The sequence below is a fragment of the Doryrhamphus excisus genome, linkage group LG8 (assembly GCF_037039965.1).
Source record: "Doryrhamphus excisus strain RoL-2023G ecotype Guam linkage group LG8, RoL_Dexc_Guam_v1.1, whole genome shotgun sequence".
Lineage (NCBI taxonomy): Eukaryota > Metazoa > Chordata > Actinopteri > Syngnathiformes > Syngnathidae > Doryrhamphus > Doryrhamphus excisus.
Window position 1 is genome coordinate 13,222,854 of NC_136364.1, and position 12,119 is coordinate 13,234,972.

The 12,119-nt window shown below is 42.0% G+C and overlaps 1 protein-coding gene across 4 annotated transcripts in view; it reads right to left on the bottom strand.

The window, feature by feature from the left end:
- The window catches only part of LOC131134488 (roundabout homolog 2), a 55,025-nt gene that overhangs the window by 13,568 nt on the left and 29,338 nt on the right, over positions 1-12,119 (bottom strand). For 3 of the 4 annotated variants that reach the window (XM_078792863.1, XM_078792866.1, XM_058079838.2), the window contains exons 6-11: positions 9,077-9,201; positions 7,350-7,521; positions 6,894-7,099; positions 3,675-3,756; positions 3,378-3,546; positions 1,085-1,251 (exon numbers count right to left, since the gene is read on the bottom strand). In XM_078792863.1, the coding sequence (XP_078648989.1) occupies positions 1,085-1,251; positions 3,378-3,546; positions 3,675-3,756; positions 6,894-7,099; positions 7,350-7,521; positions 9,077-9,201 (921 nt within the window). The remainder of the gene's footprint in view (positions 1-1,084; positions 1,252-3,377; positions 3,547-3,674; positions 3,757-6,893; positions 7,100-7,349; positions 7,522-9,076; positions 9,202-12,119) is intronic. The other variant, XM_078792865.1, reaches the window with a different exon arrangement.

Below are 12,119 nucleotides of genomic sequence, written 5' to 3' on the forward strand. Positions count from 1 at the left end.
ACATCAATCAATGAATTAATTGTTGCTGTTTCGTGGTCGACTATGGCCTATTATTAGTTGAAAAAGTAAGTGCATATAGTACATTCCAATACTTGGAGAGTGCAGATCTCCACCAAGCAACAGCTAACACCACCAAGCTAACAGCTAGTATGATAGTGTTTATATAATAGTCTACCTATCAAAACAGCTCAAATGCTATTTTCTTGTTAGCATGTTAACATTACCATATTAGCTTAGCATAGCTATGAAAACAACTACGAATGCTACTACACTAATGCTAGAATGCTAGCAATGATAATGTGCTAATGTTAGGTGAGTCTTTATATGAGTGATATATTATTATATATTATTATATTATTTATATGAAAATGGCTAAAAATGCTAGCATGCTAACACCTAGAAAAATAGTGCTGAGTCTTTATATGAGTGACTACCTATGAAAATGGCTAAAAATGCTAGCATGCTAACACCTAGAAAAATAGTGCTGAGTCTTTATATGAGTGACTACCTATGAAAATGGCTAAAAATGCTAGCATGCTAACACCTAGAAAAATAGTGCTCAGTCTTTATATGAGTGACTACCTATGAAAATGGCTAAAAATGCTAGCATGCTAACATTGGATAACAGCGTAATAGCACAACATAACAGGGAGGCTAAATGTCTCGAATGAGCAAAGACTTTTAACTCTGGGAAGGTCTGAATTGTTACAGAAATATGGAAGTAGCTAGAAATGTTTGGATCAAAGGCATTTTGCGGGAAATGTGGAAGTACTAGTCGGTAAGAGCAGTTTTAGGGAAAATGTGTGAATTTTTTGAATTTTTTGTTTGAGCATATTATATTGTAGGTAGCGTGAATGTTCGGAAGGTGTTGAACAGTTTAATATTGGCACGTCTTGATGGGTTGAGAAATGTGGCAGTCGTAGTCGCAGGTATTAGCTTTAGGGAAAAGGGTAGATTTTGGGAAAATCCTGAATTTGAAACTTTGGATCACCCCCAAAATGTTATCAGTTCTCAATGGATTGAATGACAACACACAAAATCTGCCTAATGACCTCCCATCTAGTCGCCATCCAATGTCACTCACCCTGCGTCCTGACAGGCTCTGATATCGGGCTGGGGTCACTCAGGCCGTATGAGTTGACGGCTCGAACGATAAAAAGGTAAACCGTGTTGGGGAAGAGTCGCACAACGGTGTGCCGCTCTTGCCTTACTTGGTCGGCCACCGTCTGCCAGGTGCTGCCCACCGATTGGCTGTGGAGAATGAAAAGAAAGTGCTTACGGTGACTTTCCACAAACGTGCTGACAGCAGGTGAAATTCAAAAGTTGACACATCTAAAGGTTCATCAAGAAGATATTTGCTGACACCAATCATTCTACATGCAACACTTTAAATAGACGCCACTTCATGAGGTCATGGTCACATTGTTGTTCACATTGTTGTTCACAGTGTTGTTCGCATTGTTGTCCGCAGTGTTGTTCGCAGTGTTGTTCGCAGTGTTGTTGTTCGCAGTGTTGTTGTTCGCAGTGTTGTTGTTCGCAGTGTTGTTGTTCACAGTGTTGTTGTTCGCAGTGTTGTTGTTCGCAGTGTTGTTGTTCAGTGTTGTTGTTCACAGTGTTGTTGTTCACAGTGTTGTTGTTCACAGTGTTGTTGTTCACAGTGTTGTTGTTCACAGTGTTCTTCACAGTGTTCTTCACAGTGTTCTTCACAGTGTTCTTCACAGTGTTCTTCACAGTGTTGTCCACAGTGTTGTCCACAGTGTTGTTATCTGACGAGCTTGACTTTGTTGTCCCAGTATCTTTGGATAACAAGGTCATGGCGTTGGTTCCTTCCAGCCTGACTTAGATGATAACATGGATCATTTAATTTTTTTTAAAAATAATCCGACAAGTTGCATACAATCATATATTCTTGTTTTGATTTGTTGATTCAATAATTCAATCAGTGCCATCCAGACCTGGATGGTTTCCATATTCTGTCCTGACATAACTTAAAGGATGACAATGAGGAGTGTAATTTCCTCCCCTTGATAAAGCCAAGGAAGAGCAACAAGAAGACTCCCAGATGTCGGCACACAATTGTGTGCATCCTGAAATGCTGAACTACACATTAAAAAAAGCTAGTGCAAAAAACTTTGCACAATCATCAACTTCTCAACAGCCACCGGCGACAAGCATGACGTTTTTGGATTCGGTTGCAGCTCTAGGACAGGAAAATGACTATATTTATTCCTTCTCATATCTAAGCTGAATATGGTAAGATAATTTGACACCATCACCGATTCCTCTTGAAGTCCATTTGAAATAGTTTCATACACTCTGCATAGGATTGCACTGCATCATCATCTCCTGACAGTCTGCAGGTGTACCTAATCAAATGGCCAGTGATTAAGACTCTGGCCGCTGGTGGAGCGAGCGGCACAGTCTGAGCTCAGCAACAAGGACAGGATAGAAGTGTCCATGTGACCGCTGCAATAATTGTCTTCTCTTGCACTCAGTGCCTGTCTCGCTGGTTGGTTGTTGGACCTCCTCAGGCTGGGCCGGGGGAGTCATGCCTTCCCATGAGACTGTAGCTTTACAGCAGAAATGAGTCGGTGGTAAAATGTAAAGGGATTCAAGATGAAAAGGGGCGGCTTCAATGGGGGAAATTACAGATTAACACAGATGCTGACAGAGTGGGTATGACTAAAATAAAGAGAGATCATTTTTGGGGATAAAATTTGAGCAAAGTGCTGAATCAAAATATCAGTTAAAAAAACTCGATAAACTCGATAAGCCTTAATAGTCAAAAACCATTTGGAACATTCCAGTTTTTGTAAAAGTCAAAATCACCAAAAAGTGACATATTAATCAAAACTTCCTGGACTCCATTTCGATCAACACCGACTGGTCACAACATACCGTAAGCAGGTCAAAACTTGGGTTTGACTACCTTTTTGAAGAAGATTCCTAATAATACTACAGGATTCTCGTCATATTGAGCATCTTTGACCTGCATTTTCGCATTTTCAGTTAGGATCTTTGACTATCATGTTTGCAGTAGATTCCTGAAAACAGTGGAACACTCCTGCCATGAAAAGGATCTTTGACTTGCATATTGCAGTCGGTGCTTAAGAGAGCTCTGTTATGTAGAGGATCTTTGACCATCATTTTCACAGGAGGTCCTACAAAAGAGCAGTGCACACCTATCATATAGAGGAACTTTGGTGAAGGATCTTTGACCATTATATTTGCTGGTCATACAGACACTCTTTAACTGCCGTTTTGCAGTGGATTCGTAAAAATAGATTAGCACTCTGGTCATATAGAGGATCTTTGACCATTATTTTCATTTTTGGTGTACACGAATGAATGCACACGGTTGGCAACAAGGTACGTACCTGAAGGCTTCAATAATGTAGGAGGTGACGGCGGCCCCGCCCTCGTGCGGGTTGGACTGCCAAGTGAGGGTGACGCTGTTTCTGGTGACGTCAGTCACCACGGGTTTCTGCGGGGGCCCTGGCAGCTGGATGAACTCAGACATTCTGGACATGGAGGAGACCCCACCTTCTGGTGAGGAAGCTGCGGTCAAATATTTTGCAGCCCAAGTGGTCCTCGGGACTTTGCAGCACCACGCCGAGTGAGTGTGAAGCGTGACATAAAGACCGAGTGTACAGAGAGAGGTTGGGTGTGAGTACCTCTGACAGTCAGCATCCCGCTCCAGCTCGATTCCCCGGTGGGGCTGGAAGCCACACACGTGTACATGCCGGAGTCTGCTTCCTGTGGAAAATAGTAAACGAACGTGGAAAAATGGGGGGGAGGGGAGCTTTGAGAACAAATGCTGCAACATTTTAAAATCATTCACAAAACAGGCTGTAGTTGTAGTAGAAGTAGTAGTAGTAGTCGAAGTAGTAGTAGTTGAAGTAGTAGTAGTAGTCAAAGTAGTAATAGTCAAAGTAGTAGTAGAAAACGAAGTAGTAGTAGTAGTAGTAGTAGTAGTACTAGTAGTTGTAGACAGAGTAGTAGTCGAAGTAGTAGTAGTAGTTGTTGTAGACAAAGTAGTAGTAGTAGTAGTAGTAGTTGTAGACAAAGTAGTAGTAGTAGTTGTAGACAAAGTAGTAGTAGTAGTTGTAGACAAAGTAGTAGTAGTAGTTGAAGTAGTAGTAGTAGTCAAAGTAGTAGTAGTAGTAGTAGTAGTCGTAGTACTAGAAGTTGTAGACAGAGTAGTAGTCGAAGTAGTTGTTGTAGACAAAGTAGTAGTAGTAGTAGTTGTTGTAGACAAAGTAGTAGTAGTTGTAGACAAAGTAGTAGTAGTAGTAGTAGTAGTTGTAGACAAAGTAGTAGTCGTAGTAGGAGTAGTAGTAGTAGTAGTAGTCGAAGTAGTAGTAGTCAAAGTAGTAGTAGTAGTCAAAGTAGTAGTAGTCAAAGTAGTAGTAGAAAACGAAGTACTAGTAGTAGTACTAGTAGTTGTAGACAGAGTAGTAGTCGAAGTAGTAGTACTAGTAGTTGTAGACAGAGTAGTAGTCGAAGTTGTAGACAAAGTAGTAGTAGTAGTCGTAGACAAAGTAGTTGTCGTCGTAGTAGTAGTAGAAGTAGTAGTAGTCAAAGTAGTAGTAGTAGTCGAAGTGGTGGTAGTAGTAGACAACATAGTAGTAGTAGTAGTAGTAGTTGAAGTACTAGTCGAAGTAGTAGTTGACAAAGTAGTAGTAGTAGTCAAAGTAGAAGTAGTAGTAGTAGTCAAAGTAGAAGTAGTAGTAGTAGTAGTCAAAGTAATAATAGTAGTAGTAGTTGAAGTAGTAGTAGTTGAAGTAGTAGTCGAAGTAGTAGTAGTAGTAGTAGACAAAGTAGTAGTATTAGTAGTAGTAGTTGAAGTAGCAGTAGTAGTAGTAGTAGTAGTTCATCGCAGTGTCCATAACTTAAGTGCATTTGCGGAGGCCCAAAAGGTTAAAAAGGCTCAAGAGCGGACTGTCGGAAGAGAACCAGTCCATGTTTGGGGGATGTTCCCAAACATTTCACTCGTCCCAGGTGCAGGCAACTCATGAAGAATTGCATGAAAATCTGCGCCAGACTTGACAAGCTGGACCTTCAGCATGCCTTGCGGCACTTGTTTGGTAAATAACTGTTCAAAGTACATGCTTAGACTTAGTAGGTGTTAATTCTCCTCCACTCGTACTCTGAGTCTCCTTGTTAGCTTGCTGTGTGATGATTACAGTGTTATTTCTTCTATGACACTGAGTCAGACTGTTATGTTGAGTCATGATCTCCTGCTGTTTCTGTTGTGATGAAAAGCTCATTGCAAGTTCCTTTGTGGCCACCACCTGCCCAAATAAAGAGCAACTAACTCTAACCATCGCTACAGTATTACATGGTTATTAGGTAATCCCTCATTTATAACGGTTAATTGGTTCCAGGCCTGGTCGCAAGTCAATTTCCACAAAGTAGCCATTTTTATGCTTGAAAATGTTTCATTTAAGCAAAATTACAACATGCTTATATACAGTCGTATGTCAGTTAACGCCCAGGTTAAAGCTTTTTTCGGTTAACATCCAACATCTTTGCTAAAATTTTGCCTTAGCTTGTGTCCAAAATACTGTCCGGTTTGTTGATCATGTGCCAAAGACAAGATCTTGTGATACTTGTATGTGATTGTGAAGAGTTGAAGCAACAAACAACCATCACACTACCACCATCATATTTTACTGTTGGTTCTTCTGTTGGTTCTTTTTTTTAATGCATTTCTTTTAGGGCAGATGTAGTACACACCTTCCAAAAGGTTCAACTTTCGCCTCATCAGTATTTACCCAAAGGTCTTAAAAGGGACCTATGATTCTTTTTCACCTTTTTGACCAATAAATGTAGTGACAATGTAGTATTCTGGTGTTAGTTCTACATGCAGTACTATGAGGTGATAGTGTCATCATTCCAATGGGTAAAAAGCACACTGTGCTGTTGCTATCATGACTCTGGTTGTCCCCCCTGCCCCGCCCCCCACCCTGCACTGCTGCGCTGTGCTGCAAAAATCCAGAACATGCTCTGCAGTGATGACCTTGGCTGACAGCAGCACAGCGTGCAGGCAGGTGAACTTCTTTAGATGACTTCAACTGCCGTTAAAATATTGATGGTGCGTCGAGGGCATCAGCGGGGTAAATATTTTTAGTCCCTGACTCGTCATCTCCATTTCCACTCTTTTTTTTCCGTTTTACTCCCTTGTCAACCTCTCAGTGGCACACTAATGCATCTCTTCTGTTCCATTGAGCACATTGCCATGGCAGATCCCCCCCCGCACCCCCATCCCTCTCTCTCACTCTCTCTCCAGCTACTAGTGCAATGGAGCAAACATTAATGCTCCAAGTTTGCAGCACAACACAGCCGAGCCGCCAAGACCGGGGAAGAAAATAAGTAGGCGATTTAATTAAAAGGCAGTCAGATGATTAATTGTCTATCTCCAGTCAATTAGGGATAAAGGATGCTGCCTCGCCGACCTCCAGGTGGGGTTATGGCAGCGATACTGACTCCTCTTCCATCAAAGCCCGACACATTAGCATTTGCAAACAAGAAACCTTCATTACCATGACAATTATACACCGCGTGAGCACATAATTGCAATGGAGCGATATGGGCAACCTCAGAGAGACGGGTCTTTCAAACTCAGTCGTGATGTTCTCAAGCAAATTGGAATTTATAATGAATAGCGACGTGGGCTGAGTGGACACAAAGCTAAAGGGAAATGGAAAGAATCATGGTCCGTATATAGACATGCATGTCGACATGATTAGCACGGTGACGCAGACTAAATCTCTAAACTAATATACATGTAAAACTCCAAAAACCCTCAGCATCATGTCTTAAATAAATACTTATGAATAGAAAAAATGTTCTCGTTCTTCCCATCAGTATCCTTCCTTACTGTAGCTCACCTGGATGTCTCGAATTTCCAAAGTACCATTCTCCACCAAGGTCTGACGGGCTTTATTCCCCTCAACTCCTTCTCCGTTCTTCTCCCAGGAAATCTTTACCGAGGGTCCTCCGATGACGTGGCAGTGCAGGTGAGCTGTTGCACCCCGAGACACTGTCTGATTGGCCGGGCCTTGGCGGATAATTGGCGGGATCCGGCCTGACGGCCCTATCAGAGAAGGATCTTATTATTATTATGAGGGGAGCAGTGAGGATGGTTTGATATGAAGAAAAAAATGCAGCTAATGAAATTTAAAGAATGAGAAGTTAAGAGCTATTACCAAGAAGGCTGACATGAATTGCTCATCCAGCATGAGGTCTATAATTGCATTTTCTATTAATATGCCATTAATATGCAATGAAGAACAAACTTCTCCGGCACACTCATGGTACAATTAAATGGGTCTGCTCCAACGCACCTCCCTCTACTTCCAGCAGAGCCTTACTCAGCACGCTTCCTGCAACACTGATAGCCTGGCAGATATAGAACCCCGAGTCCTCCGGGTGGATGTCAGTGATGGTCAGCTCCCCGCTCATGGACACCGAGTAACGACCAGACTGGGATGGCGGTTGGCCAGGGAACAGCAGCATCTGAAAAAAAAAACACACAAAAATACCATGATGAAACAAAAAGAAATGCTAAAATTGACCTTGCTTTATTAATAATGATTTGGAGTGCATGAGCAAGTAGAAAGTCTCAGAAATGTATTACATAAAATCTACGAGCCACTGTGATTGGCTGGTGACCAGTCCAGGGTGTACCCCGCCTCTCGCCTGAAGACAGCTGGGATAGGCTCCAGCACCCCCGTAACCCTCGTGAGGATAAGCGGTCGAAAATGAATGAATGAATGAATGAATCTATGAGCATATTGCATAACACAGCCGCAACGGAACCTACCAACTGCATGCGGGGCTCGTGATACTTCAGATGCAGTTACTGCCATCTTGTGAAGTTGCCTACAGCCACGGCCCACATCTTTTATACAATAAAATTCTACTTTTGTAGTCAATATGATGTGACACTGGCTTTTAATAAAAGAGAATAACATTTCTGTCATTGCCATGGTAACCTCAAAGAGGCTATACAATCCTGACAAATGTTTTTCAGCAAAAATTTGCACCAAATTACAATGATGCACTTAACAAAATGGTGGATTTGCTCTATGCTGCAACGTTCCGTGGATGCGAGTGCCCAAACAAAGCACATTATGCATGACTGACTCACTGTCTGTGCATTCTTTAATTGAGTGTGACTGCTAAATAACCTGCCATGGGGTCAAATAAAGTTGCAAGTGCCAGTGATTTGATGAAGAAGGTGAGAAAGATGATTGACTACAAGGAAAGACTCAAGTAAAAAGATGCTGTGTCATTTATAATTTTTTTTAAATATTTTGAAGTTATCTGTGTAAAACAAGAAATACTGTTTTTGAAATGTATTTTTTGCTAATATTTTTGGGTCTGATTGACCTTATGTCCGATGGGGTAAATTGCTTTGGTTTTCATGGAAAAAAATTGCCACTGTGCTTGACTTTCAATAACACAAAAAACTGTGACATTGCACAACATTTTTGTGATGTATAACTGCTTTTTATGAGTCGTACTGCATCCTGCATGTTAAGCAAACCGTGAAAAAACACGGTGAATTATGAACAGCTCTTTTGGTGTTATCCACATGATAGCCACTAACAGATGTTACATAGTATTTCCCTTTTCTGAGGCGCACGTCACTGTAGATGTGACTAAGCGGGGTTGGGGGTGCACATCCATCCATTTCGGTCCTGTAAGAGGCTTAGACTTCAGTGGAAGGACCAGGGTTATAAGGCTGCACATAATCCCCCAAACACCACAAAAACATCTGAAGCAGTTTCTCGCAGAAGAGGAGCAACAGTTTATTTATAGCTGCAACATGGAAGGAGGACAGCGTCTGTCTGCAGGTAACGCCCGAAGAAGCAGTTCACACACCTAGTGTACTTCCTGCAACTCCTCCTTCCACCTCCTCCTACGTCTCCTCCCATCCGCTCAGCATGATTCAGTTAACAGTGATATTGTGGAAAATGCAAGTGCCCGCCTTTTACCAAATGACACTCCAAGACAGAAGAAAGTGTGAGAAAGTTTGCCAACGTGCTGAACCGTCTCCGCTCCTCACCTGACTGCCCTCCTTCTGCCAGAAGATGGCAGGTGGGGGGTTTCCTGTCGTGCCGCACTGGAAGGTGACGCTCCTCCCCTGGGATGCGGTCTGGTCCCGGGGTTTGCTTGCGATTTGAGGTGGTACTGCAGAGGAGGCAAGCAGACATGAAGTTCAGCCTGGCTGGTTGACACCGTTCCAGCCAAACAGCAAGATTTTACAACTCATAAAAGATTGATATGCCATTACACGATGGCTTTCGGTCTGCCCTGAGCTCCGCTGCCTTGGGAACCAGGGTCGGCCTTACTGAGCCTTAAAAGTACATTCCAAAAATAAAAGAAAAGCCACAAACTCCATGCTGTAGCTCTACATTGACCCATATTCATGTACTGTATGTGATATTTTGCTTGAAAATACACTATAGTGGTAGACTACAGATTATTAGATGAGATTTATTGTCGCTTTCAATAAATTACTTTCAATGTGCTTTTTGTCCCGCTCCCTTCTTGCTTTTGCATATTGTAGATCTATTTAAAACCTCATTAAGATCCAAATGTGCCTTAGGTCAATTGTAGCCATTTTTCAACTGGTCTGGAGATTTTGGTGAGTTCTGTATGTGTTGTTTATTTGGATAACAGTCGGGCCATCTTGGTTGCATTATTCACATGATAGGATCTCATGTTGATTTCATTGGCTCACACTTGCCGCTGAATGTGAAGCTTCTGCTGCCTTTCCTGTCTCTGCAGAGTGCATATGCACGCAAACACAACTCTGGCTCAACACACAGGGGGGGGGCTGAGTCATATGTGTCAAATTGTCCACATGACGTTTTACGCTTGTTAAAGCAATTAAACTTTTTTTTTTTTTCATGGAGCAGAAGTGTAGTCAAAGTAAATAATATGAAGCTCAGCATAGCATACATTCTTGCACTGTCTATAATTGGTTCATTTATATCTTTACATAGTCAGGGTATTTTTAAGCATGCAGTTTTTATGACCCTTCACTGTGTTATGTGAATTTTTTCTTATTATTTGATATTATTGTGTGAATGCTGAGAAGCATTCTAATGCTAGCGATATTACGTCTGTTGCGTCTCTGTGCAATGTCTCCATGGATGCAGTCTTCGATTCAATGGAGCTGTCCACATTTTCAGCTTGGCGTCATGAACATTTTGTGACAAAACAGCACACCAAAGGTGCCCTGAAAGATCGCCAGCTCCAACTTGGTCTATTCCTGCACGGTGGTGAATTGGTTGACAGGCGCACAGAGCACAAGCATCACCAAAACCTCCCAGACGGGTTTTTCAGAGTGTCAGGCACATTTCAATGCAATAAACAATCACAGCAGCTACTATTTAATGGAAGCGTCTGAACCAGCATGTACATTTTGTATTAATTGTGAAGTGTTTTGTGTTAACATTTTGGGATTTCTGGAACAGGCGACTTGAATTTTCATGATTTCTGATGAGGAAAACATATTGGGTTACCGTATGTCAGAGTGGGACCCTCTGATTACTGAAATAATTGTTTTCTTTGGCGCCAAATAGAGCTGCAGCCTCGCTATGAGAGACTGCACACCGATTCTGAGTTTGAGTTGCTGCACCAGAAAAATGAAGATTAAACGTGCCTTTGTCATCATCGTTATTGTGTGTCTGGTTATCCTTGAACAGAAACGCAACATCTTATCCAGGTACATTCCTACACCAATGCATTTCACACAGCCGATAATAAACTGAACCTTGAACTCTTCCTCGTCGTTACCTGTCTCATTTGCCAATTGTTTTTTTCATCTAATTTCTCTCAAAGTTGTCTCATAAGATGATGCAGAAGCAAACAGAGGAGCAGCAGGATGAAGAAGGTCGTACGTACATCATCATCATCATGGCCAGCGCCAGATCAGGTTCTTCATTCATGGGCCAACTCTGATGCCAGCATGCAGACAACATGTTCTATCCTTTGGAGCCTTTGTGCCTTTGAGCCTTTGTGGCATGTAAACCACAAGCTGACTGCTGACACTAACAGGAGCCTTTCAAGCACACGGAAGTGTGACCAACCACAGCGGAGTGGGCGTGCCCCGAGGCAGGCCGTGGGTGGAATACATTATAACAGACCGTCTTTGCGGGAAGCATGAAATCCAAAGAAATACATCTGAATGGGTGCAGATTCTGGAAGAGCTAGAAAGCTTTCTGTGCGGGTTAATTCAACTCAATACAAAGGACCAAAAATGAGCATAATAGGTCCCATTTAAGACATAATAAAATGCTTGCTGAAGGATGGGGGCTGTATACAGACTTAAACTGAACATATCTTTTTGCTCTTATTGTCGGCAATCCAGTACAAAGGGTGATTGGATATGGGGTTTTTAATCTGTGTAGACAAGGAATAATATATGTTTTGCTGGGATGAGGTTGGAATCTGGGTGGTTAGGGGGGTGGGACTAGATAATTCTTGACTTCTTTCGAACATGTGTACGTTTATATATCCATAGGTATTTTTATTTGTATTAATTTTGGTTGGTTTGTTGTGCTTTAGGTGTTTTTTATGTTCGAAATAAACTAAAAAAACAAAACAAAACAAAAAATGTTAAAATAATTCAGCAGGTTCGCAATCCAAGTGCCAAAGATGGAACAGAAGGGTGAAGGAAATCCAGGAAGATGGTGACAACCTTAGATTGTCTGCTGAGTTGGGCTGAACCAACCTCAACGGTTGAGGGGACGCTACATGTTGACAGGTTACGAGGACGAGAAAGCCAAGTAGATGTACAGGTTCACTGGGATCCAGTCCCCGAACCCGAGAATGGATCCGCTGGTCCAGCTGATGCAGCAGCGTGGACAACGAAACGATGCTCCGCAACAAGTCCAACCGTTTGGTTGAGGACAAGAAGCTTCTTTAATGCAGGGGTGCCCGAATATGTTTGCTGTGGATGCAACTCTGACACTTTTAGATACGCTAAGATTTCAAACATATCAGCGTTGTCTTAGGCCAATTAGGATCAACTTCACTCTTTTTTGTCTTTTTTTCATATTTCATATTCAGTATTTCAACTTCCATCATAAATAATCTTT